The sequence below is a fragment of the Natrix helvetica genome (genome assembly GCF_964273705.1).
Source record: "Natrix helvetica genome assembly, chromosome: 10".
Classification (NCBI taxonomy): domain Eukaryota; kingdom Metazoa; phylum Chordata; class Lepidosauria; order Squamata; family Natricidae; genus Natrix; species Natrix helvetica.
Window position 1 is genome coordinate 6,110,038 of NC_138561.1, and position 27,596 is coordinate 6,137,633.

At 41.3% G+C, this 27,596-nt stretch overlaps 1 protein-coding gene across 4 annotated transcripts in view; it reads left to right on the forward strand.

The window, feature by feature from the left end:
• Window positions 1–27,596, forward strand: part of GNAO1 (G protein subunit alpha o1) — a 233,568-nt gene that overhangs the window by 181,395 nt on the left and 24,577 nt on the right. For 3 of the 4 annotated variants that reach the window (XM_081963388.1, XM_081963387.1, XM_081963389.1), the window contains 3 exons: window positions 11,696–11,824; window positions 15,470–15,599; window positions 26,064–26,217. In XM_081963388.1, the coding sequence (XP_081819514.1) occupies window positions 11,696–11,824; window positions 15,470–15,599; window positions 26,064–26,217 (413 nt within the window). The remainder of the gene's footprint in view (window positions 1–11,695; window positions 11,825–15,469; window positions 15,600–26,063; window positions 26,218–27,596) is intronic. The other variant, XM_081963390.1, reaches the window with a different exon arrangement.

Here is a 27,596-nt window from a genome sequence, read left to right on the forward strand (position 1 = left end):
CATTCTATAGAGTAGAGTAGAGTAGAGTAGAGTAGAATAGAATAGAATAGAATAGAACAGAATAGAATAGAATAGAATAGAATTATTTATTGGCCAATGTGATTGGACACACAAAGAATTTATCTTGGGTGCATCTGCTGTCTACATAAAAAAGACAAGATACATTCGTCAAGAATCCTAAGGTACGGTTCCGGTTCCGGCGGCGGCGGCGACGGGCAGCTCTTTGCCCGCTCCGGCTCCCCGGTGGGCTTCCCCACTCCTTGGGGGGCACAGGACACCCCGCAGAGGGGTCCTGCCGGAGGGGCGGCATCGCGGAGGTCTCCTGCAGCGGCGGCAGCCGGCGGGGGCTCTCTCGCGCGCCCAAGGCACCGGGGAGCAAGCTCGGAGGGCGCATCGCGTTTCCACGCCTCGCGCCTCGCTACAAGCCGACTGGAGAATGCTACAATTGAAGGAAGCAGCTGCGGTGCGGTGAGATTGCCTCTCTCTTCATCCCTTACTTTGCATGAAGATTTGATTCAGCTTTTAAAACTTTAAAACAACTTTCGGAGCATTTTGGAGGTGCGGCTGGAGGGAGGGGGGTTTTCCCCCCCCCCCTTGGACAAGCGGCAAGAAACAATTTTGCTCTCAGCCCCCGGGGAAGGAGGAGGGGGGAGAGCCAACGAATGAAGCCTCACTTAGGCTGAGATGATTTTCTTTTCAATTTAATTTTACATATTACAATGATTTGAGGACTTTTGGAACTTTTTAAAACTTTGTTACGCCTCTGTGCCCAAAACTGGCAGGGCAAGATGGCACACTTCCGTTGTCTTTATGAACTCTGAAACCTGACTCCACCTTTAAAATTCAGGCTTCCGGTCTTTGTCTCCGTGTCTCCCAGAGGAACCTCTTGTGGATTGGTATTTTTTTAACCTTCTAGGGGAAATTTTCTATCTATTGCCAGACTTATTGGAGAGATTCTCTTCTGCCTGGTTATTCTGCTCCCGGATTCACCTGGCTACCCTTCTTTTCTAATTGCTTACTTCATATTTGGACTGAACTTTTAACGTTATAAAGGATGGCATCTAAAAGACCCCCTCCTGGAAAACCTGGCTTTGCCACTTCTGCTCCAACATTCGCAACATCCAGTCCAGCCACACAGTCAAAGATAACAGAACTGATGCAACATAAGACTACAGAGATGGACTTTCAACAAATGCTTCAACAAATTCTACAGGGCCAGGAGGAAATCAAGAAACAGTTAAGGGAAATGAAAGATGAAATTAAAGAAAATCAAGCCCAAATATATAAGAACTCACAAAGACTGAATCTTGTGGAAGGGGGGGTGGAGGAGGTGAGGGGGGTGGTGGAAGCTGTGCAGAAAGGGAACAAAGATCTTGACATCCAACAGATGAAATTAGAATTTGAGAGAATGTCCTATTATCTTAGATTTCAAAATGTTATAGAAGAAGATGGGGAAAATATAAGGGACATCATGACAAACATTCTGGCTGACTATACACACAAAGAAAAACAACAGATGGGGTGGGATATAGATCTGGTTTATAGAGTGAACTCAGCTTATGCTAGAACACACAATTTACCCAGGGAGGTTCACATTAAATTCCTTAGAAAAACCACAAGAGATGAAATTCTGGGTGTACAAAGGGGGCAAGCATTGACATATCATGATATGGAGATAACCATTCTGAAGCAGATCCCTAAGAAGATTAGAGAAAAAAGAAAAAATTATTCGCAATTAGCGAATAAATTATACCAGAAAGGGGTGTGGTTTAGATGGTTGATGCCTGAAGGTATGCTGATATTCTGGGAGGAGACAAGAATCAGAATTAATTCACCCATAGAGGCGCAGGCCTTTATGGGAAAAAATAAAACACTCCTAGAGAAACCACCAGACACTACAACGGACACGCAGGACACGGGAGGGGCCAGAGCTCTGCCAGTGGAGGGAGATGGGGCAATAGCAAGAAGACTCAGATCACAGAAATAAATATGAAAATCATATTATTATAAATTGACCGAAAGTGAAAATGGAATTATATTTGGATTTTATATTGTAATGTTTAATTTGATTGAATTTAATAATAGAACTAATATGCTGATTATAATCAATTATATACTAATGCATTATATATAAATGTACGCTATGGGTATGGAGGGAGGGGGGCCTCACACACTTTGCAACTGCCAAAATTTGTATACCTGTCCATTTACCCTTTTCCCTATAAATTTTGAAAAACCAATAAAATTTTATTACAAAAAAAAAAAAAAAAAAAAAAAAAGAATCCTAAGGTACAACACTTAATGATAGTCATAGGGTACAAATAAGCAATCAGGAAACAATATCAATATGAATCGCAAGGATACAAGTAGGAGGAGATGGGTGATAGGAACGATGAGAAAACAAATAGTAATAGTAATGCAGCCTAAGTGAATAGTTTGACAGTGTTGAGGGAATTGTTTGTTTAGCAGAGGGATGCCTTTCGGGAAAAAACCTGTCCTTGTGTCTAGTTGTCTTGGTGTGCAGTGCCCTATAGCATCGTTTTGAGGGTAGAAGTTGAAACCATTTATGTCCAGGATGCGAGGGGTCTGTAGATATTTTCACAGCCCTCTTTTTGATTCGTGCAGTGTACAGGACCTCAATGGAAGGCAGGGTGGTAGCCATTATTTTCTCTGCAGTTCTAATTATCCTCTGAAGTCTCTGTCTGTCTTGTTGGGTTGCAGAGCCAAACCAGACAGTTATGGAGGTGCAGATGACAGACTCAATAATTCCTCTGTAGAACTGAATCAGCTGCTCTTTGGGCAGTTTGAGCTTCCTGAGTTGGTGCAGAAAGAACATTCTTTGCTGTGCTTTTTTGATGACGTTTTTGAAGTTAGGCGTCCATTTTAGATCTTGAGATATGATAGAACCTGGATACATTCTGAATCAGATATTTTAGGCCTGCTATTTCCATGGGTCTCACTGGGAAAATAAAAAAAACTGGGCTCATATGAATGTAAAAGTCACTTCTGAAAATTCTAGGTTCCCTGCGACACTAATGCAGGACTGCAAATTCCCAGGAACCAAGGAGGTCACCACATTGTTCCTAGGAAGCAATGTTTTCCCTTCGTAAAATTCCAATTTCAAATCCTGATTTTGGTCGGGGAAGCGTCAGAAGAATAATTTGGGGTTCCAACTCCAGCCGGGATTGCACGAGAATAAATAAAAATGAGATCCAGGCAGCGGTGAGGAAAGAAGAAATATTTATTCATGCAAAAAGTTTGCCTTTAGGGGCAGCTGCAAAGATTTTACAGGGCAGCTTGTCTTGATGTGGAATTGTCTATGTGCTGATTGCCTATGTGACACTTGAGGTGTGTGTGTGTGTGTGTTTAGGTATGTCATGTATGATATTTATTCTTGGGAGCATGCAGTTCTGCTGGAAGACCTACTTTAATTAACTCTGTGTTTACAGACCTTATCCTTTGATATGTAGATTAGGTCCGGGTAACTTATTGGGAGGCTTGGGGACATTTGAGTAAAAGATTATCCCCTGTTTGCTATTTCTACTTGATTAACTTCGTTTCGGCTTGACTATCAAATATCTACCGTAGTGGAGATGCTGGTCCCCAGCCCATTATGGGTTTCTGTTGGTGTTTTAAGGGAAGATGGAAACAGTATGAAGAATAATATATAGCTTGATGTAAAACGTCTCACAAAAAGCTTGTAGGCCGCTATTTGTCAAGTTGCTCTGCAGAATAAGAGCAGTAGGTAGTGGAGAGACCAAGGACCTCGGGAAAGCATAATTACTTAATAATTAATAGCTTTTGTTCAGAAATCAATGCAGCATGACAAATCTGCAAGTAGACGTATACATTATTAAACTGGGATAATCTGAAGGTTCAGCAAAAGCAAGAAGAGGCTACTCTACCTGGGACTGCAATTGAGGGGGTTTAGGTTTTGGTTTAATGGTGTTTCAGGAGGGGAGGGGAGGGAAGAGAAGGGGAGGGGGGAGGAGGGAAGGGAAGGAAACAGAGGCGGCATTCAGCAGGTTCTGACTAGTTCTGGAGAACCGGTAGCGGAAATATTGAGTAGTTCAGAGACCTGTTAAATACCACTTCTGGCTGGCCCTGCCCACATCTATTCTCTACCTCCCGAGTCCCAGCTGATTGGGAGGGAATGGGGATTTTGCAGTATCCTTCCCCTGCCACGCCCGCCAAGCTACGCCCACAGAACCGGTAGTAAAAAAATTTGAATCCCACCACTGAAAGGGAAGGGAAGGGATGGGATGGGAAGGGAAGGGAAGGAAGATAGTAAAAGGGAAGGGAAGGGAAGGAAGATAGAAAAAGGGAAGGGAAGGGAAGAAAGAAAAAGGAAAGGAAAGGAAGAGAAATATGTGAAATGAAGAGAAGAGAAGAGGAGATGAGGAGTGGGGAGGAGGAAAGGAATGGAAAGGAAGAGAAAAAATGAAATATAGTGAAATGAAGGGAAGAGAAGATGAATGAGGGAAGCAAACAGGAAGGGGAAGGGAAGGGAGAGGGAGGGAGGGAAGGAGGGAGGGAGGGAAGGAAGGAAGGAAGATGGGAATGAGAGGGAGAATGAGGGAGGAAATCGCTGATACCAATTTCTCCATGCAATATGATTTTTTTTAAAAAAAAACACATCACAACCAAATTCATTGTCTTGAAAACCAGACCTGAACTGGACTATTACATAAACATTCTTATGGAGAGGAATAAACCCACATAATCATCTACTCTTATACAACAAGATCCTCTCTGCAACCATCTGCCTCCCATGTAGTAGAACCCAAACGTATCATGATCACTTTGACAGAGATTTGGTTTCAAATATAAAATACATCCTTCAGAGAGCAAGCCCAGTGCAACTCCAGATCCAGGATCTGTAGATAGCTTGCATTTTTTAGACATATAAATCTACAGGTCCAACAAATGTATGACCTCTTTTAACTTCCCTTTGTGAAGCTAACCAAAAGCTCAGCAGGACAAGGTATTTTTTTGTGTGTTCTTCATCCCTAAATTTCAGGTACTCCAAAACAATTAGTACTGCAGGAAGCATTGGGTTTACAGTTACTATCTTGAGAGGCTGACTTTAAGCCACCAATGCCATGGCTCAAATCTGGCTTGTGGTTTATTCACCACTTTTTCTATCCCATTCTTTATCCCAAAGATGGTTTTTTTTTTCAGGAGGCAACTGGATTTTCAGGGTTTTTTTCTTTGAAGACGTTTTGCTTCTCATCCAAGAAGCTTCTTCAGTTCTGAGTGGATGGTGGGGAATAGAAGAGCTGAAGGAAGGTTCTTGGATGAGAAGCAAAACGTCTTCAAAGAAAAAAAAACAGAAAGTCCAGTTGCCTCTTGAAAAAGCACCTTTGAGACAACCATGACTCGGAGGACAGAGGACCTCCATAGACATTCAGAGCTGAAGAAGTGAAACGTCTTCAAAAGAAAAAGAAAAAAAGAAAAACCAGAAAGTCCAGGTGCCTCTTGAAAAAAGAATAGAAGGGAAGGGAAGGGAAGGGGAGGGAAGAGAAGAGAAGAGAAGAGAAGAGAAGAGAAGAGAAGAGAAGAGAAGAGAAGAGAAGAGAAGAGAGCTGGAAGTAACAAAGTCCAAAGTCCCTTCCACTCTGTTGGGTCCCAAAGGTGTTGTTTTTCAAGAGGCAATTGGACTTTCTTATTTTTCTTTGAAGACGTTTTGCTTCTCATCCAAGAAGCTTCTTCAGTTCTGAGTGGATGGTGGGGAATGGAAGAGCTGAAGGAAGGTTCTTGGATGAGAAGCAAAACGTCTTCAAAGAAAAAAAACCAGAAAGTCCAGTTGCCTCTTGAAAAAAGAATAGAAGGGAATGGAATGGAATGGAAGAGAAGAGAAGAGAAGAGAAGAGAAGAGAAGAGAAGAGAAGAGAAGAGAAGAGAAGAGAAGAGAAGAGAGCTGGAAGTCCCAAACTCCAAAGTCCCTTCCACTCTGTTTTGTCCCAAAGGTTTTTTTTTTCAAGAGGCAACTGGACTTTTTGGTTTTTCCTTGAAGATGTTTTGCTTCTCATCCAAGAAGCTTTTTCAGCTCTGATGGGATGGTAGGGAATAGAAGAGCTGAAGGAAGCTTCTTGGATGAGAAGCAAAACATCTTCAAAGAAAAACCAGAAAGTCCAGTTGCTTTTTGAAAAAGCACCTTTGGGACAACCATGGCCTGGATAACTGAGGACCTCCATAGACGTCCTATTCTGTAGCTTGTCTAATGAGAAGTTCTGGAGAACATCGGAACTTCCATAACCATTTACATTCTTTTGGTTGAGCATTATTTCTTAGCACTGAATGATTTTCTTTTCTCCTGGTGGACCAATCACATTGGGGGGAGGGTGTCCCCCAAATGTCCTTTGGTGTTTTTTTTTTCATTTTTGCTTTGGAAGAATGAGAGTTGTGTTTGTTTTGGGAGGCTGATGCACTTTTTGACAGTTTGAATAATGTTCTCTATGTGAAAACAATCAGAACTTTTGAACAGTTTTGGGATCCAGGTACCTGAAAATATGTCTGTTGCTATAGCAACTCCTGGTGTATTTAAATTATCCATGAGAACTGCTCTTTGGATGCTGCAAACATCTCCATTGAAATGGGCGCTATGACTGGGAAAGAGAACATTTTTGACAGTTGATAGTTCCATATGCTAAAAGATACACATACTCTTGGTAATTGGCCCAAAGCCACCCAGCTAGTTTTCATGCCTAAGGCAGGACTAGAATTCACAGTCTCCCACTTTCTAGCCTGGGTGCCTTCCCCACTAGACCAAACTGTCTCTCATGGATTTAACTTTCAGTTTCAAATAATTTTAATAAAATAACGAAAGACAAGAGTATTGAATGACTGGCAAAGATAAATCTAATTTTATGCACGGTTTGACAAAAGACTGAGGATTAAACAGAAGTTATTGCAAGATTTAAAGGAATGAGGCAGTTTGGCAGTACCAAATTTCAAATGATCTTTTCGAGCCAGTCGCCTAACCTGAATAACAGACTGGAACATATTCCCTTAATGCTGCGTTCCTTCCGTTAAGGGGAGAAAGATTTCCAGATGGCTAAAGCAGATATCTTTGGCTTGACAGAAACAGAAATAGGCCATTTATAGGAGATCATCCGATGAGCAGTGTTTTAAAAGCATAGGGTAGAGGAAAAATTAGCTCAGATTTATCACCTCTTGCTTGGCTATTTATTTTTATGAAGATGGAAATACAAAGAAATTTGGTTAGTGAGAGATTTTAAAAAATTGCAATTGCCGGCCACATGAGTATGGAGACGTCTTTGGACAGTGCTGGCTCTTCGGCTTTGAGACAGAGATGAGCACCAGCCCCTAGAGTCGGGAATGACTAGCACATATGTGCGAGGGGAACCTTTACCTTATAACCGTGATGGCAAACCTTCGATCTTTAAGAACCTCTCATCTGTATGCGGGCCCAGACACCTCCAAAGCCCTCTTATTCTTGGCACTTCCAGCCTTTAGAGAACCATAAGCAAGCGCAGCCTTGCAAAAAATGTCATGTCCTTTTTCTTTTAGAAAGCTGGAATAAACCAATGGCGTTGTTGTTTTTCCCCCCCTCCCTCCCTCCCTTCCTCTCTCTCTCTCTCTCTCTCTCCCTCCCTCCCTCCCTCTCTCTCTCTCTCTCTCTCTCTCTGTCACTCTCTCTCAAGCCCATTCAAGTCTTTTCTTCTGCAGAAATCTGCTAATGAGCAGAAGTCTTCTGTAAGAGAGGGGGGGGAAAACTTCCTTTTTTACGTAGATGGTTGCCAGGGGTGCTTTCCCTTCCCAGCCATGAAAGAGGGGAATTGCAAGAAGAAAAAGCAAAGTGGGGGGGGAGAGAAAGGGAAGAAATGCTCGAAACATAATAAGCAGCATGAAATGATGGGAGGAAACAAAAACGTGTAAGGATTAAAATGAAGAGAGGGGGACCACAGTGGATGCAGCCAAAGAGAAAACTTGTTCTGTCGAAATCTGGGTGTGTTCCAATTTTTTTTTTACTCAGTAGAAGTATTTATACGTTGCTTTTTGGCTTGCTCTTAAAAGGAATAGAATAGAATAACAGAGTTAATACCATTTTATAATGCCTTGGTAAGGCCACACTTGGAATACTGCATCCAGTTTACATGATGTAGAAAAGATGTGGAGACTCTAGAAAGAGTGCAGAGAAGAGCAACAAAGATGATTAGGGAACTGGAGGCTAAAACATATGAAGAACCATTGCAGGAACTGGGTAGGTCTAGTTTAATAGAAAGAAGGACCAGGGGAGACATGATAGCAGTGTTCCAATATCTCAGGGGTTGCCACAAAGAAGAGGGAGTCAAGCTATTCTCCAAGGCACCTGAGGGTAGAACAAGAAGCAATGGGTGGAAACTAATCAAGGAGAGAAGCAGCTTAGAACTGAGGAGAAATTTCCTGACAGTGAGAACAATTAATCAGTGGAACAACTTGCCTCCAGAGATTGTAAATGCTCCAACACTGGAAGCCTTTAAGAAGATGTTGGATAGCTATTTGTCTGAAACGGTATAGGGTTTCCTGCCTAGGCAGGGGGTTGGACTAGAAGACCTCCAAGGTCCCTTCCAACTCTACTATTGTATTGTATTGTATTACTATTAAAAATATGTTGAGACTCTAGAAAAAGTGCAGAGAAGAGCAACCAAGATTATTAGAGGACTGGAAGCTAAAACATGTGAAGAACGGTTGCAGGAATTGATTATGTGTAGAGAAGAGAAGGACCAGGGGAGACAGGATAGCAGTCTTTCAATATTTGAGGAGCTGCCGCAGAGGGGGTCAACCTATTTTCCAAAGCACTTGAAAGTCAGTCAAGGAATAATGGATGGAAACTGATCAAGGAGAGACTCAACCTAGAAATAAGGATAAATTTTCTGACAGTGAGAAGAATCAACCCATGGAACAGAAGTTGCCTTCAGAAGTTGTGGGAGCTTCATCACTGGAAGCTTTCAAGAAGACACTGGACTGCCATCTGTCAGAAATAGTGTAGAGTCTCCTGCTTGGGCAGGGGCATTGGGCTAGATGACCTCTAAGGTCCCTTCCAACTCTCTGTTAATGTGTTTTACACTTGCCAAGGTTGCCAAATCAGGGGAGAAAGGATGGGAATCCTAGAGCAGGGAAGTGTGGACTTCAACTCCCAGAATTCCTTAGCCAGCAGAAGATGCAAGCTACAGCAATGGATGGATGCTGGCTGGAGAATTGGTTGATGACACTTTTAAAAGCTCTTGGTTTCATCAGCAATATGATTCAGTGGATCACAGTGGCCGATCAGGTGGGTCAGGAGATTTAGTTTGAATCTTGATTCATCTGTTTTGGAATAATAGAGTTTCCCTTTGTCTCAAATTTTGGGAGAAATTTGACCTAGCTCAGCAACCCGAAGCTCTACATTTCCCAGTGCTCCTGTTGGAAATCAGTTAACAGTTAGAATTACTTTTTTGTGGCTCTGCCTTTTTAGTTTTCAAACATAGTCTTTATGTTCTGGTTTAAGGAAAGAACAGAACAGATTTCAGGTCTGGCAAATTTATTTTCATTATCTTGCCTTATAAAAGAGAACACATGATCTGTTGAACACATGATGGGTTGAACTGTGCCATTCTTGGTTCTTTCTGAGCTTGGTTGGGTTCTTTTGCAAACATTTCACTATCCAACCAGATAACATCATCAGGCACTGTAACTTTGTTGCTTGAATCCTTACGATTTATATTGACTGTTTTCTAGTATGATTTGATTGCTTATTTGTACCCTATGACTATCATTAAGTGTTGTACCTTATGGTTCATGACAAATGCATCTTTTCTTTTATGCACACTGACAGCATATGCACCAAAGACAAATTCCTCTTGTGTCCAATCACACTTGGTCAATAAAGAATTCTATTCTATTCTATTTTCTATTCCCTTCCTTTCCTTTCTTCTATTCCTCTATTCTATTCTATCCTATTTTATATTCTCTTCCCTTCCTCTATTCTATTCTATTCAATGAAATATTTTGCCTTATTTTATTGATTCACCCTGCAGTGCTCAACTCAGCAGTAACATAAATAATATATAATAAAATAGTATATTATGTCCAAATATAATGCAGTAATTGAAGAAAAGATCAGAAGTGGGTCAATTCAGCAAGTAAATTAGGGATTATTGCAGTGAATTATAAAATGTAAAGCGGAGCTGAAATAAACAGAGAGCAAAGGAAAGAAACATGATAGCAGTTGTGTTGACTTTGATGCAAATGTGATGCTTTGCACAGTTCTTTCTGTGTTTGAGATATTAGGAATATCCAATATAGCATTTTACAGATTAACAATAAGAAAGACAAGCTCTTGCTGCAAGCTGCTTACATTCAAAAATTCAGTCGTGAGCCATGGCATAAAGGGAGTTTCCATCTTATTTGAGAAAAGAATGAATGAAGATTATAAAATTCATCCAAAAACATCTTAGGAGGGCTTTGAGAAGAGACTTGAAAAGAAAAAGATGAAATGAATTCATTTTTGTACATGAAGGCGAATCTTGGGCATTTCAAGAAATTCCTCCATATCTGAAGCAACATTTTATAGATAGATAGATAGATAGATAGATAGATAGATAGATAGATAGATAGATAGATAGATAGATAGATGTTGTAATTGTACTGATAAATAAATAAAGGGAGACTAGGATAGATCTATTTCGAGCTAATTAGCTCTCATCAGCTAGCCATACCCTTACTGGGATTAGAACAGTAAGGGTATGGCTAGCTGATGAGAGCTAATTAGCTCGAAATAGATCTATCCTAGTCTCCCTTTATTTATTTATCAGTACAATTACTGTCTGTGTGTGATGAATTTAATATCTTTATTTTTAACAAAACAATCTTTAATCTTACAAAAAGAAAAGAAACCTTAAAATAATCTGGTTTTCGGTTGAAGAAAGACCACAAAGAAAAGCTTTTTTTTTTCAAACTTTTTTGGGGGGGTTACATATTTAAAATTCTTTTATAAACAGAGAGTTGTCCGGTTCCCTCCCTAAAATTTTTGACATATATATAATTCATTTTGCATTATATTTCCATCTCCCATTTTAGTCATATTATTTTCTTCCCATATTTTCTAACTTTTAATTTTTTTATATACATAAAGCATGTTATTTTTTATCCCTTTAGAAATAAACCAGATTTATCATTTCATTTCCATATAGTTTCTATAAGTAACATATACCGTATCTTCAGGTTCAGTTTTTTATATAATGAACATTTTACTTAATTAATTTGCACAATTGATAATATTAGTATAGTTCACTTACATCTTAATTAATTACATACCACTACCATAATTAACACATTTCATTTCATTTCACTAATCTCCTGTTCCTGGTTTCTCTCTTTTTTTCCTTCTCTTTTTCTTCTTTTTATATGTATTATTTCTTTTCTTCTGGATCTTTTCTCTCACTTTTCGATATATGTTTTGGATAACCCTCCCCAGGGTTTTTCTTTTTTGCTTCCCACTATTTTCCCTCTTTATTTTTGGCTAATTTCTTTTTTTGGATACCATTTTCTCAAAGGAAAATTAGGGGGGGAGATAAAAAATATAAATAATAATTTGTCATAAATCTCTTGGTGTCGGCATTTATGTTTTGTTCTGTCTTCCATCAGGATTGCTAGAGATAAAAGTCAGAGTTTTATCCTGATCCCTTCCCTTCGTGTTTTCGTTTTGCAGCTATCTAGACTGCTTAGATCGAATTGGAGCTGCCGACTATCAGCCCACAGAGCAAGACATCCTGCGAACCAGGGTCAAAACAACCGGCATTGTAGAAACCCATTTCACATTCAAAAACCTCCATTTCAGGTGAGGAGGGTGCAGGTAGCACAAAAGAATCTCCCTGACTGGACAGACGGTCAGCGTGGGGTAGCTCTCGTCCTTTGCGTTTACCAGTGGGGAAAGTTGGGGGTGTTTCTGTTTGGTTTACACTGCCACAAAATGGCTACCATGGTAAGTGGGGCTTGACACAGGCTGGTTCAGTTGGTCATCACTATCACTCATCTAAACCCTTCCCTTCCCTCTTCCCTCCTCCCTTCACTTTTTTCTCTTCCTTTCCTTTTCTTTCCTTTCCTTCCCTCTTCCTTTCATTTCCCTTCTCTCTTCTTTTCCCTTCTCTCTTCCTCTTCCTTCCCTTCCCTTCTCTCTTCATTCCCTTTCCTTCCCTTCCCTCTTCTTTTCCTTTCCCTTTCCTTTCTTTCTCCCTTCTCCCTTCATTCCCTTCCCTTCTCTCTTCCTTTCCTTTCCTTCCCTTACTTTCCCTTCTCTCTACCTTTCCCTTCCCTCTTCCCTCTTCCTTCCCTTCTCTCTTCCTTCCCTTCCCTTCTCTCTTCCTATCCTTTCCCTTCTCTCTTCCTTTCCCTTCCTTTCCCTTACCAAATCGGTGGTAGAGTAACAGCATCTGTTACAGTCATGCTGCCACATGACTCTGGAAATGTCTTCGGACAGAGCTGGCCTCGAAACAGAGATGCCGGTAACGGCTAGAGAAGTAAAATCAGAAGGACTGGAAGAAGGCAATGAAGTTGTCCACTTTCTCTTTTCTCTGTCACTTTCAAATGCTATAGCTAAAGCCAAGGAATTCCAGGGGTATAAGAATTGAATAACAGAGTTGGAAGGGACCTCGGAGGGCTTCTAGTCCAACCTTTACTTAGGCAGGAAACTCTACACCATTTTGGACAAATGGTTGTCCAATCTCTTCTTAAAAACTTCCAGGGTTGGAGCATTTACAACTTCTGGAGGCAAGTTGTTCCACTGATTAATTGTTTCCACTGTCAGGAAATTTCTCTTTAGTTCTAGATTGCTTCTCGCCTTGATTAGTTTCCACCCATTACTTCTTGTCCTGCCCTCAGGCGCTTTGGAGAATAGTTTGACTCCCTCTTCTTTGTGGCAGCCCCTGAGATATTGAAATTGAGTCCCTTTTTGGGAGAGGGGGCGGTCTAAAAATCTAAGAAATAAATAATAAATACTGCTATCATGTCTCCCCTGGTCCTTCTTTTCATTAAGACTAGACATATGCAGTTCCAGCAACCAAGTATAAGTTAGGCCGCGAAATTCCACCCAAAAAAGTCATAAAAGAAGAACAACCATTCACATTTTGTTGCCAAGAAAACTACCATATTTTCAGAGTATAAGACATACCTTTTTCCCTCAAAAAAGAGGGTGAAAATCTGGGTGCGTCTTATACACTGAATACAGCATTTTTGTCCTACTGAAACCCTGCCCCCTTTGCAAAAATAGCCGTGCATAGCCTTTAGGAGGCTTCCAGAGTGCTCCTAGGGACTGGGGGAAGGCAGAAATGAGTGGAAAACTGGCTGTTTTTTGCTCATTTCTGCCCCCCAGCCCCCAGGAGCACTCTATAAGCCTAAAAGCTATGCTCATTTTGGGGGGGCTCACCCCTCAGGAGCACTCTACAAGCCTCCTAAAGACTATGCATGCCTCTCTCTCTCTCTTTTTTTTTTTTTTACAAAAAAGGGCCCGTTTTCACGAAAAATGGGCCATTTTTGGAAGGTCTGCAGAGTGCAAAAACTTTTTTTTTTATTTGACTCTTCAAAAGCTTGGTGTGTCTTATACTCCGAAAAATACGCTACATGTGTCCTTATCATCACCAAGCGTTGAGCTAGACTAGAAGGGAACTTCACTTTTACCTTCCATGACAGATGTCACCTTAAGGGCCTCCTACTCATCTGAACCAAAGCAATCCCCCCCACTCCCCAGGAATAATCAACGCACTGTATTTAATACCTGAGAATCAGGATGGTGAGGTGGGTGTTCTTAATTGTTCTTTACTTTGCTTCTTACATTTCTGTCAAAAATCAACATTGACCCAGAAGAATTTCATCAGACCAAACCGTTGGATAAACACTGAATGGAGACTTCAGCTTTCACTTCCATCTCGCATAACATCTGGGTCAAACCAGATGTGGTTTTTGAATTGATTTCTTGTGCCAATAACCATTTCCAAGATAATTTTCAGCACACAATTAACCTGACTTCACACATAGATTTCTGGATTGGTTTAAGTGGAAATAGGGGCAGCAAGGAAGAGCCCTAAGCATTAACTGTAAAAATAACCTTTGATCCTACTATATCTTACATGCGGAAATATCTATATTTGCGTTCCTTAATTTATTGGGCATGATTTGTTTCTATGAAAGAGAATCCCGGGAATCAGAAAATTTTGTTCCATTCTCTGAATTCTCTGCCTCGTGTAGCGGTTTTTAAAGGAGTCCTTGCATTTTTGGGAGGAAAGTTTGCAGAAATTTTTGTCCAACACGTTCTACTGAGATAGTATTTTACTTCTCGGTCTACAGCTGAGGAAATCACCCTGCTGGCTTTGGGGCAGTTCTCCTAGCCAACAGCATTATACCAAACAGTCTCTCTGCCCTACACCTTGTTACAAAATGCTTTGAAATCCTCCTCTAGTTTGGAAAGCCATTTCCTGAATGCTTTATGGAATGAACATTTCATAAGAAATGTAAGTTCAGAATGTTCATAGCTGATCAAGTCAGCCTTAAAATGCTTTGGACCTAGGCTAAAGATGTCAACCTGAAGTCCAAATTCAATCATGAAGTCTTTGGGGTTTGGTCCCCAAAATGGCCTTTCTGTTTGTAATCTAACAACAATGACAATAATTGATCAAATGTACAGGCTGCCTGACTCCCAACAACTCCCAACGTGATCATCCAAAGAAATTGCAATAAAACCAACACAGGAAAAAGGCAAGAGCAACAGAAGGCAAAATGATTTATGTAGAATAAGCATATTAATTCTGTGAACATTAATTTTGCTCCCTTTTCCATCCAGTTTTGGTCACCATACTGTAAAAAAAAAAAACTGTTGAGACTTTAGAAATAGTGCAGAGAAGAACACCAAAGAGGATTAGGGGATTGGAGGCTAAAACATACCATGAATGGTTGCAGGAATTTGGCATGGCTAGTCTAGTGAAGAGAAGGACCAGGGGAGACAGGATAGCAGTCTTCCAATATCTCAGGGATTGCCACAAAGAAGAGGGAGTCCAGCTACTCTCCAAAGCACCTGAGGGCAGGACAAGAAACAATGGATGGAAACTGATCAAGGAGAGATTCACCCTAGAAAAAGGAGGAATTTTCTGACAGTGAGAGCAATCCACCCATGGAACAGAAGTTGCCTTCGGAAGTTGTGGGAGCTTCATCACTGGAGGCTTTCAAGAAGAAACTAGACTAACATCTGTCAGAAATGGTATAGGGTCTCCTGCTTTGGGGGGGGGGGTTGGACTAGATGACCTACAAGGTCCCTTCCAACTCTGATCATCTGTAATCTGTAATCCCTGACTTATCCACATCTTTCTCCTTCCTGCCTCTTCTTGGGAATGCTGCCCTTGACCTGTCACTCAGAGGACAAGGGTCAACCTGACGTCACTTATACTCTTTTGTGCTAGGATGAAATAATGAAGAGTTTTCCTTGTTTCTCCTTAAGGCTGTTTGATGTTGGGGGTCAGAGATCGGAGCGTAAGAAGTGGATCCACTGTTTTGAGGATGTCACGGCAATCATTTTCTGTGTCGCGCTGAGTGGGTATGACCAGGTACTTCATGAAGATGAAACAACGGTGAGTAGTTCCCTGGCTAAAATGATCCCTCCCATGGTTCTTTGATTTCCTGTATTTTGTTCATAGACACCACGCCATCGGGGTCCTCTCCCAAAGGATCTAACCCAAAGGATCTAACAATATTCTTCATTGCTCACATGTCTTCCTTTGATGCAATGTCAGGGTTCCAAGTAAGACCCCCAATGAAAGAAGACTCTGAGGCTAGAAGTTCCTCAAAGTTCCATTTTATTAGAGATGTCCTATTGGCACATCTGGGAAGACCCAGATCTGAAAGCTTCCAGGTTTCTCCCACCCAAAAGTAAGTCTAAGTCCTCTCCCTCAGCACCCACATGTCCATCACATGGTCAAATCAATGCACCGTCCCAACTGGAGATGCCTCCCAGGCACACCCCTCCAGGTGCAGAGCAAGATGCCCTTGATTCTCTGAGAAAGGAATGTTATTATGACTATATATCTCCCATGCTCCATATAATCTCCCTTCCCAATTTCCCATAGCATTAAATATGGCAGGTCTGAAGGCCCAGTGCTAAAGATGGCTTCCAGGCCTGACAGGCTCCCTTATCTATTCAACCAGAGTTGGGTTTAAGCCACTGCAATTCAACAGGATGGTCTTAGCTCAGGGAATGAGTTCAACGACTCCCTACAGTAACTCAAGAATTTATCCAGTATCCTTTCTCATTGGTTATATCTGACCAGATATATCTTTCTTTTTTTCCAAAGAAAGAAAGGGGAGGGGGAAAACACCCTTAAATTTTTAATTTTTCATTCTTATTCTGCTGTGAGCGGAAGGGAAGGAAGAGATGACAGATAGACTGCTGTCCAGGGTGCTGACAGAAAGAAAATGAAAAGAACAGAACAGGTAGAAAAGAAAATACTTGAAACAAACTAATATGAACAGATACCAGGTTGTGCCTGTTTGTGAGAGTCATTGACTTGTGTTTTCCTTCTACGCATACCTAAAAAGTCAACGCCAGGTTAATTCTAGTGCTAATCGAAAAGTGTAGAAGTGGGCATACGTTGAAGACATTGTTAATGCATGGTAGATAATACTCAATCATTTATTAATTAACATTTCTATGGGGCTCTACTCCCAAGGACTATACAAACACATGCAAACCAGCATTTAAAATGATGCAGCAATACACAACGGTATGCATTATAATGGGATGAAAATGTGAAGATTCAAGCATCGAACATCTCTGTTTTCTCTCTCACTGCCACATTGGTAATTATTTCCAGAAACTCATTTTGATCTTTCCACCCATTATAGTAGGTGGACAAATTCCTGCATATTTCCCGGGGGGAGGGGCTTTTTATAAGGCATGCAGAGAAGGAGGGGCATTGAGAGACAGAATAATCAGGCAAATATTTAGTTATTTCACCCAGGGTTAAGTTGGGCTTCAGAATTATCCTCATCCATGCCCCAAAAGAAGCAAAGTGAGTCTATAAAGGTAGTCCTCGACTTGTGACAGTTCGTTTAGTGGTCATTCAAAGTTATAACAATGATTTTTCTCTCCTTTGTGGATCGGGTGGAGGGCAGGGGGCATAAAACAGGAAAGTGGGAGAGTGACAGAGGACGTTATCAGCTGAACCCCTTGTTATTTTATTTATTCGATTTATAAAAATATTTATTTATTCCCTGTGAAATGCACATTTGGAGCAAGATGGTGAGGCTATGAAACCTTTGGACTGGAAAAACCCAGATTTTGCAGAGTGAAAGGCAGTTTCTTTGTAATAATTCGTTCATATCAGAAGTTGCAAGTTTAAAGTTATTCAGGTTACGAATTGCTGCATGCTGTTTCGCTAAAGTCTAAATAAATGTATAGTGGAGTGTCAAGAAATGTTGAACTTGTGAAAACCCGGCCTTTCTTGTTCTTCCTTTCTTACTTCTTTTATCTTTTCAGGCAGGAAAGTTAATAAAATTTGGATTGGGGCAGAGAAAATTCTAAGCTTTGCTTAGCTCTTATAGATCGGTGGCCTTTTCTTGCACAGTCACAATTCCTAAGCATGTACAGTACTTAAACTTCCAACTCATTTCTTGTTTTATATTTTCAATATTTTCCTGAATTACGCAAGGGTCTCGTTTTGGCCAATTGCCAATATCTTTAACTATCCACTCCAAGAAAAAAGCCTATTGGCAAGTCCAATCTTTTCCAGGTGAAGTATCTCACAGAAATATTGGGATGGCAACGTCTTCAGCACATTGATCCTATAAAAATGCTGTTATCTTGATTTATCCTCGCATGAGATTTAGGAAGTTTCGGGACATTCCAGAAGTTTAAAATGATAAAAAAAAATCAGACTGAAACTTGAAAACAAATAGCAAGCAGGACAGAGAGGGGAAAAGTTATTCAATGAAGCGTTTGTGATTCTTCTTCTTTCAAACTGTGCTTCCTCATATCATAAATCTCTACCATGTGGTTGTAGGCCCGTGATGGCGAACCTATGGCGTGGGTGCCAGAGGTGGCATGCAAAGCCCTCTCTGTTGCCGTGGGCACCATTGCCAGCTGTTCTGGTCTTTGTGGGTGCCTGAGCACCAGAAAATGCTCCGAAAAACGGCCAAAAGACAGGCCATTTTTGGGGCGTTTTTGCACGCCAGCCAGCTGGTCTTCATGGGCATTGGAGCTCCAGAAAATGGCCTTAAATGGCCAAAAAACCAGTCCATTTTCTATGCCATTTTCCAGGCTATTTTGGGATCATTTTCAGGCCATTTTGGGGGTGTTTTTGCACACCAGCCAGCTAGTCTTCATGGGCACTGGAGCTCCAGAAAACAGCCTTAAAATGGCCAAAGAACAGTCCATTTTCTGTGCCATTTTCCAGGCTATTTTGGGATCATTTTCAGGCCATATTTGGGGCCAGAAAACCGCCTGAGAACAGCTCAAAAAATGGCCTGAAAACGTCCCAAACAACGACCAAAAAACAGGAATGCATGCATCAGCCAGATGGCCTTTGGGTTTCCGGCACTTCGGCACACACATTTGCACACTCATGCACACATGTTCTGGTTTGGGTACTCGGTGCCGAAAAGGTTCGCCATCACTGCTGTCGGCTTTGTGAGTTTGACCTTGCAAGTGGAAACAAATACTTACCTAGAAAGTGAATTTGGGGTGTGTTCCTAGAGGTGGATAGGTTTCAAATTTGCTTCTCACTTAAAGGGGCTTCGAGATTAAGCTGCCTGGTTCTAATCTGGAGGGAGGGGATAAAATTGGTGGGGCAAGTTTGCTCTTTGATTTAAGAGAATGATTAATTTAGAGTCTTTGAATCTTCGAATTAAATGGATTAGATCAAATGATGGGTAACCTGCTTTATAGATGTTTGCGTCAGAGAAAAAAAAATTACCTGGTGCTCAGCGGGGGGGAAAGATTAAATTGCACTTCTCCGAAGTTGTTTTGTGCCATCGTATTATACCAGTTGTTTGTATGACCTTCTGCAGAAGGTATCGTTTTCCATACTGTTACTTGTTTTTCCGCCCTCTTTCAACTACTAAAGGGTAGGTGCTTAACTTGATTATCGAATTAACTTTCTTTCCGGATGTGCTCTATGCATTGGACCCAGTTACTCAACCTGGGTGGATCATGGCTGATCTACTTCATGAAACCTTTAAAACCGAATTCTGTTTGAACCATCAAAGGGGTGAGAGTTCCTTTTATACACTTACACAACTTTATACCTGTGCGTATGTATACCTGTGTTTACACTCCCGAGATTCATCTAATTCCACCTGTGTAAAAAGTCATGGAAAACATAGCTACGCTCTCAAGCTTTCAAGAAGAGACGGGACTGCCATTTGTCAGAAATGGTGTAGGGTCTCCTGCTTGGGGCGGGGGGGTTTGGACTAGATGACCTACAAGGTCCCTTCCAACTTTTAAAATCTAATCTAATCAAGGTTTGGGGCAGGGGTGGTGGTTGAGCTCCTGTGAAATGTTTTATTGTTCTTTAAAGTCTTTCTGGGTACTTATGATATGCTTATTTTTAAATGTTCCTATGTTTTTGATCTAAACTGAATGAAGAAAAGAATGAATGAATGAATGAATGAATGAATGAATGAATGAATGAATGAATGAATGAATGAATGAATAGCCCAATATGCTAAACCATCAAAAATTAATCAAGCTGAAAAATAAGCAATTGTAGTGTATTGTGCAGATAAAGTTATAGTGTTTTAGCTGGCCTGGTTAACATGTTGTCTGAACTGCCTCTACGCTATAATATTTTAAAGCAAAACAGTAATCTGGGAAAAATGACTTTCACACACTAGCTAGGAATTTGGCTCCCTCAATGCAAGAGTAGAATGAAAACAAATCTCAGAAGAGTTGTTTAATATATTCTCCGGTGTATAAGACGCACCAAGATGTCGAAGAGGTAAGTAAGAAAAAACGTTTCTGTCCTCCCTGGCCCCTAGGAGCACTCTGCAGGCTTCAGCAGGGCTGGGGGAAGGCAAAAACACCAGTTTTTGCACACACAAAAAACCAGGCAGAAAATGGGCCATTTTTTGCACAAATGGATCCGTTTTTGCCTCTCCCCAGCCCTGTTGAAGCCTGCAGAGTACTGCTGGGGGCTGGGGGAAGGCAAAAACGCCTCACGTTTTGCAAAAAATGGCCAATTTTTATCCTGTTTTTTTCGCAAAAATGGGATGTGGGGGCAGGGCTTCAGGAAGCTAAAAATGGCTGTATTCAGTGTATAAGACGCACCACCATTTTCACGCTCTTTTGGGTGGGGGAAAGGTATGCCTTATACTCCGAAAAATATGGTATGTAGTTCTGCTTCATTTCATTTCTGAAAAGGGGATGGGTGTGTATCTTTTATAGCAGGTTTCCTTGGGTGCCACTCTATGGTTTGCACAAGATCCGAAAAGGCTGACTAAACTGACCTTTGGTGGTTAAAAAAATAATATTGTTGTACTTTTGTGGGAGGGCGTACTGCAGGGGTGTCCAAACTTGGGAACTTTAAGACTTGTGGACTTCAACTCCCAGAATTCCCCAGCCAGCCATGCTGGCTGGGGAATTCTGGGAGTTGAAGTCCACAAGTCTTAAAGTTCCCAAGTTGGACACCCCTGGCGTACTGTATATGTAAAGGAACGATTGCGTGCAATCATTTTGCGGTTAGTTTTGCCATTTTAGTAAGAAGACAGAGGAGAATGGTATGAACACACGAGGACATTTCTTACGTTTGAGAAAGTTGAATCTTCTGAAAATTGGCCCTTCAGATTTCAAAGTATTAGCCGCCCTGCATGGGGTCAGAGAGAAACAGCATTTTCGTTTCAGTGACAGTTATATTTATGGGATCAGAAGCTCAAGTGAGCTGAACCTGATAGCTTCTTGAGTCTTGGATGGAAAGCAAGCAGAGAATCCCAGGGCTGTAGACTAAACCAGGAAGTTTTGGTTTGTTTTTAAGTCCCTCGGCCTTTTAGCAAATATTTTCATACTGTTGTCCAAACAAGATGCAAAATATGAACTTCAAGATCCCTGGGTTCAAGCTTGACTCAGAGGAAGCCCAAAATATGCCCGAATTAATTCATGAGCCTCGAGTAAGTTTCAAAAGAAATCCAATCATTTATTAGGAACACCATTTCGGCAATACCCCATTGCAGTCAGATCTGACCTCATTTTAATTATGGTTGAACTTTACCCGTTTCTTCCCTCCCCTCAGTCTGTGTCATAAATCACATTTTCCAACGAGGTGCCCCCTCATAAGTCTGCTGTAGTAATCTGAGATCCGCTCTCTGACTGAAAGTATCCATAGAATGTTTCCCCCCCCCCCACCTTTCCTCTCCATGGCAACTTTATGAGTGTGGATCTAACTGGTAAATTCTTATACCTCACATCCCAAACCGACCAGCTGTAGGAAATACCCAAAGGCAGTGGAATAACCTTCATCAGTTCCCAGGTTCAGGCAAAACCTTGAATCAAATAATTCATCTATAAGAACATGAAAGCCGTGGAGCAAGAGATTCCACTTGTATCTTCTTTTTCCTAGAAAAAGCAACTGACTCTTAAATTAAACCAATGGGTTGAAGACAGACAGCTAGACTGACAGAGTGGTAGACTAGTAGACAGAGATACTAACAGACAGACCTAGACAGACAGAGCAACTCCTTGTATGGGATTTGTTTCTTTACAAAGAAGTGGGACTCAAACTTCTTTAGAGTTGGATTGTTTTGATGGAGTGTGATTGAAAGGTCACAAGAGGAAGGGGGAAGGATCTTATCCAAGGAACTGAAAGGCAGATTAACCTGAAATCCTTGTGGTACAAGAAGAGAGCCAGGCTGAACTCTCCCTAAACTTTAACAGGGTCTATTTAATAGATATGTAGATTTGTGCTTTAGTCTGGCAAGATTCCTGCCTAGAGGTGAGCAACAATAAAGAAACTACTCTGAGTAACCCCCTCATGTCACTCTCGGTTCCTTGCATCTACCCATTTTAAAGTTTCCAAGGTTGGGAAGCACTGCTCTAGCCGGATGCCTTCCAATTGTATTTTCAGATGTTATTTTCATACAATTTTGGATGTCTATAAAACTATACATTGTAGAGGAGGATGCTGTTAGGTTTAGGCATGGGCACCCTTTAGAATTCACAAAGACATCAAATAGGTACGTGATGGCAAACCTATGGCATGTGTGCCCAAAGTGGCACGTGAAGCCATGTCGCCTGTCACACGCGGTGTCACCCGTTCCTCTTCTGGGTTTTTGGCACGCATGCGCAAGTGACTATCAGCTGGCTTTTGTGCCTGCGGCAATGCCAGAAACTGGAAGAGCTGGTCTTTTGTTTTCCGGCATGAGCATGCGTGCCAGCCTGATGATCATCATGTGTGCCAGTAACCAGAAGACTAACTGGTTGGCACGCATGCATGCACTGGAAACCAAACGTTCATTTTTCCGGGCAGCTCCTCTTCTGGGTTGTGGCACTTGGTGCCAAAAAGATTCACCATCACTGAAATACGTGATGATATCAATGTGCAAATGACATAGGTGGTGTGGTTTGTGTCATGATGCCATGCTATGTGGGTGTTCTTTTCCTGCCAATGAACCCTGCACACTGCCCATCTGCAAATTCCAGCTAGTCAAAAGCAAACAAGAAGTTTACGCTATTTTTATCCTATGATAATGTTTTCCAGAAGTGAATTTTGAGTTGGACCCATGCTCTGAAACAATTGATATTTACTGATTAATGTGGGGTGTCAATATGCCCAGATGTGGGACAGACTAAGAATGATGCATCGGCCTAAATTAAGACGATCTAAATGGTCATCCAGGAGCTTTCAAAAGGATCTTGAATTGTGGTGGTAGATGAGAGCTCATTAACTTCCCTCTGGCCTGCTATCTACGGTGTTTCCCCCAAAATAAGACAAGGTCTTATTTTCTTTTGACCCCCGAAATAAGCCTTATTTGGCCTTATTTTCAGGGAGGTCTTATTATTTTTGAGGTGCAGGAGGCAGCGAGCATGGTCACCTCATGGCTTCTGCTGTGTTGCAATATTTTTGGGGAGAACTTATTTTCGGGGGAGGGCTTATTTTAGCGCATGCGCTCAAAAGTCCAATTGGGCTTATTATCCAGGGAAGTCTTATTTTCAGGGAAACAGGGTATGTGGCTATAAAAAAACTCAGTGGAAGAGATAAATAGCTTTGTTCAATAATGTTGTGGGTTTTTTTAACGTTTTATCTCCTGAATCTCTTTCTGTCATTCTTATGTTTAATCAAGATTCTGGCACATTTCTCACAACCCATCATGAATTCACATTAACCTAGACTTCTGGTTCTCACCATTGACTCTTTGGAGCAGACAATGAGTTTCCTGTTTTCTTTTGTAGGGGGAAATGCCCCCATTTCTTACCTCTTCACTCCCACTTCAAGCTCCTTCATATTTTGATGAGCATTTAGTGGGCTTCCAAGGTACCTCACATTCACTGGAACTTGCATTGAAAATCCATGCTTTGATGGCTACATTGAAAAGTCCTGATCAGGGTGAATAAAAATCAATGGTTTTTTTTTTTTAAAAAAGCAAAAGCATCAGATTTTTTTTAAAAAAAATTAAATGATTTTTTTATTTAAATCAATTTTTTTAATCTTTTTTTATTTTTATCAAATGTATTTAATGAAATGCTTTTCAAGTAAAAATCTATCTAAAGATAGTTTTCTATATAAGATACATTAATAATGTAGTTTATTCAGCATGAAATGGAGCTTAGTTATGTAGCATGGGATTCAGCCAGTTCGCACCTATTCGGGAGAACCGGTTGTTAACTTTCTAAGCAGTTCGGAGAACCGGTTGTTGGAAGAAATCTCATTTTCCCCCACTTTACAGGGCTAATCCTGTAAGGAAGGCAGGAAAGAAACATTCTGGTGTTGTTTCTAGTCTAATCTTTACTGCCCTGCTAACAGAAACTGCCTCTCCGGTTAACCCTTATGACATTGTCATAGCTAAGGCGAAGCGCCCATCGACGTGAGTGACATTGAGTTGGCCACACCCACACGGTCACATGGCCACCAAGCCATGCCTACCCAGCTGGTCATTAGAGCAGAGAATCGGTTGTTAAATTAGTTGAATCTCACCACTGCATGAGGCTGTATCTTCTGCAATATTAGGACTCTCAGTGAGTCAACAGTGGGTCAGAGGAGGAGCCGCTGTGGGGGGACAGAGACAGTTGCTCTTTAAAAATGACGATTTAAATCGAATTGATCGAAATCAAGCCTTTTTAGTCGTGATTTAAATCAACTTGATTTAAATCAAATCCACCCTGGTCCTGGTTGATTATTTTTTTGCAGAGGGGTGAATGGTTGGTGTTATCTCAGGAACCTTCAGCAGATCTTCCCGTCACTTGAAAAGATTTCTCTGTTTTATGTCTACCCTCTTTGTCTGGATAATTGCAATTTGTGCCAGCCGCATTCAGCAGGAACTACGGCGCCCGACGTGGTGCCACCCAAGACCAAAGCACAGACACCTCTCTGGTCTAATATCTGCTTTGCTTCCGATAACCCCTCTGACTGTCTGGGTTGGCTTCAACCTCCGTTACGGCTGCTCCTTTCTGCTATTCCATTTCCACCTTCGGCCTCTCGCTTCCAACTCCAGCAGGCTTCTTCACCATCACTCTCCCTGGGCCGACTGATCTTATCTAACAGAACAAAGGCAAAAATAATGAGGTTTTGAAAGAAAGACACCCTCCCAATTTGGCAGGTATGAAGCTTCTCTTGAACTGAGAAAAACCCATAGAGTTGAAAGCAGCTGAAGGACAGGACACCCCCAGGCTGATTTTGCTGTGAACTGCACCTCCCACCATACGCCATGTATCTTGTCGCTACTTAATTAATGCATCAACTCTAGTTTTGCTAATAATCACTTATCCACGTATTGTTATTTCATGCATGAGTCCAAACTAAAACCACATTCCTCTCGTTCTTGCGTTTGAACTTGTGGGCATTAGTGGAAAAACTCCAAATTACAATCTAATCTAATCTTTCCGCTTAAGGCATGAACGAAACTTCATCAAACTATAAATATTCACATTATCCTTAGGTGTGGTCTTCCTAGTTCCTTGTCCTTCCCTTTCTTTCTTTTTTTTCTTTCATCCTTGGTTTCCTTTGTGATTTATTTTGAGCAGACCCCACCTTCCAAAAAGCGTCAGCGTAAGGATGTCGATATTAAACCCACCAACTAACAAATGTTAAATGAAATAACAGACAGGCCAAAAATCACACAGCAAGATTATTGTCCTGAAGAGCCTTCTCCCTCTTAGACTGCTTTCAACTCTGGATTAATTCAAGGGTGACATCCAGCCATCCTTGGTTAATGTCTACAGTCAAGTACTGTTCCCACGCAATCAATGATCCTAGGGTCAGCATTTTACTGATCTGCTCTAACAAATCTGCATGAATTGCCTGCCTTCTGGCTTTAATTTACAAGCCTGTAAGGGCAGTAACGGTTCCTCCACTCAGCCATCGAAATGCATGAGCATGGTGATTTATCTGAGCTGGAATCCCGTTTGTTTGTTTGTTTATTTATTTATAAGTATTATTCAAAATATTTAGCTTTATTAAAAGAAAAACAAAGCCACACGCTTCGGTGCTGCTAACTGAAGCTCACCTCTATACCAGCTGTGTCTCTTTGGCTGCGTTTCATGCAACATACTTAATTGTTGTTGAATAGACCACATTGTGTGGGTTCACACAACGAATTGAACTCCTCTACCCCAATCAAACGGATTTGGTGAATTCAACAGGCGAAGCCGTAAAAGAAACTTGACCACAGTTAAAACCCAGCATCTTCTGTACATGGGCCTTTAAGTGTGTTGTGCAAACCCAGTTGTCATCTATGTACACTTTTTTTTCGGTGTTTAAATATGGGCTGTGTTGCACCCATCGTTGTCTGCTTCCTTTTGAGTTCTTCCTTTCTTAATTTTAGATGCTTCCCTACATGTTGAAGACGGCTTTGTAACCATCCCGGCCTGACATGTTATCTCTTTTATGTTACAGAATCGCATGCATGAGTCGCTGAAGCTGTTTGATAGTATCTGTAACAATAAATGGTTCACAGATACCTCCATCATTCTCTTCCTCAATAAGAAGGACATTTTTGAAGAGAAGATTAAGAAATCCCCGCTAATTATCTGCTTTCCAGATTATACAGGTAAATAAAATACATCCTTTCATTATATATGTGCATACACACACACAAACACACACAGAGAGAGAGGGGGGGAGGGAGGGAGGGAGGGATAGTATTTTGTGACTCAGAATATTTGCCCTTTGTTGGGTCAAAAATTCCCAAACTATAGTCCACCAATAGACCAGATGTTGCATCAAAATTGTTTTTGAAAGGGATAGGGAAACATTGGTAGGGAAGACTCCTGCGAAGGCCAGACCCTGAAGAGGAAACTTAAGTACTTTGGCCCCCTAATGAGAAGGAAGGACTCACTGGAAGAGAGCCTCATGCTGGGAAAGATTGAGGGCAAAAGAAGAAGGGGACGGCAAAGAATGAGGTGGCTGGATGGAGTCACCAAAGCAGGATGTGAGCTTAAATGGACTGGTAGAGGACAGGAAGGCCAGGAAGAACATTGTCCATGGGATCGCAATGGGTCGGATACGATTTCACGACTAACAACAACAACAACAACAACAACAGGGAAACATCAAGAATATGTAAATATGGCCCTACATTACATCACCTTCAGTTAACAGACTCGTAGTTAGTTTTGAAGAGGTTCAGGTTACAAAGAGGAACTTGGCATAAGTCCAACATGTGCATAATATGGATGCTGTTGCTTCTGAAAAGAAGCATGAGCTAAGTAGATGTTCTCTTCCTCATTCTAGCCTGGATCCCATGCTTTGGTTGTCAGACAGGAAAATTTATGAAGCATTTTGATAGCATCACCAACAACCGTGAACTAAAGGAATTGCATCAGTTTCTTCCTTTATAGTTCTGGGCAGAACTTTATATTCAGAATGAGTTGAAGGCAAGGAGGAAGAGAACGAAGAAAGAAGGAGGAAGAGGAGGAGAAAGAAGAAGAAGAAGAAGAAGAAGGGAGGAGGAGTAGGAGGAGAAAGAAGGAGGAGGAGGAGGAGGAGAAGGAGGAGGAGGAGGAAGAGGAGGAGGAACAACTAAACCCCTAGCAACCTAGAACTGAGAAATTTCCTGACAGTGAGAACAATTAACCACGCTTGCCTCCAGAAGTTCTGGGGGGCCCATCACTGGAGACTTTTAAGAAGAGACTGTACAGCCATTTATCAGAATAGTATAGGTCTCCTGTGAGAGCAGGGGTTGGATTAGATGGTCTCCAATGTTTCTTCCAACTTGTTATTGTTAAGTTAAATTTTCTATCCTATGGTTCTGCTTCCTTTGAATTCTTTAGAATTAAAGAATCCAAAACATCACCTTCATCTTTAGAGACATAGTATGGTCTAACAGTTAAGGCATCAGGCTAGAATGAGTTCAAACCCCCACCCTTAGCCATAAAAAGCTAAGCAGAATAACCTAGGACTAGTCCCTCCCTCCCTCCCTCCCTCCCT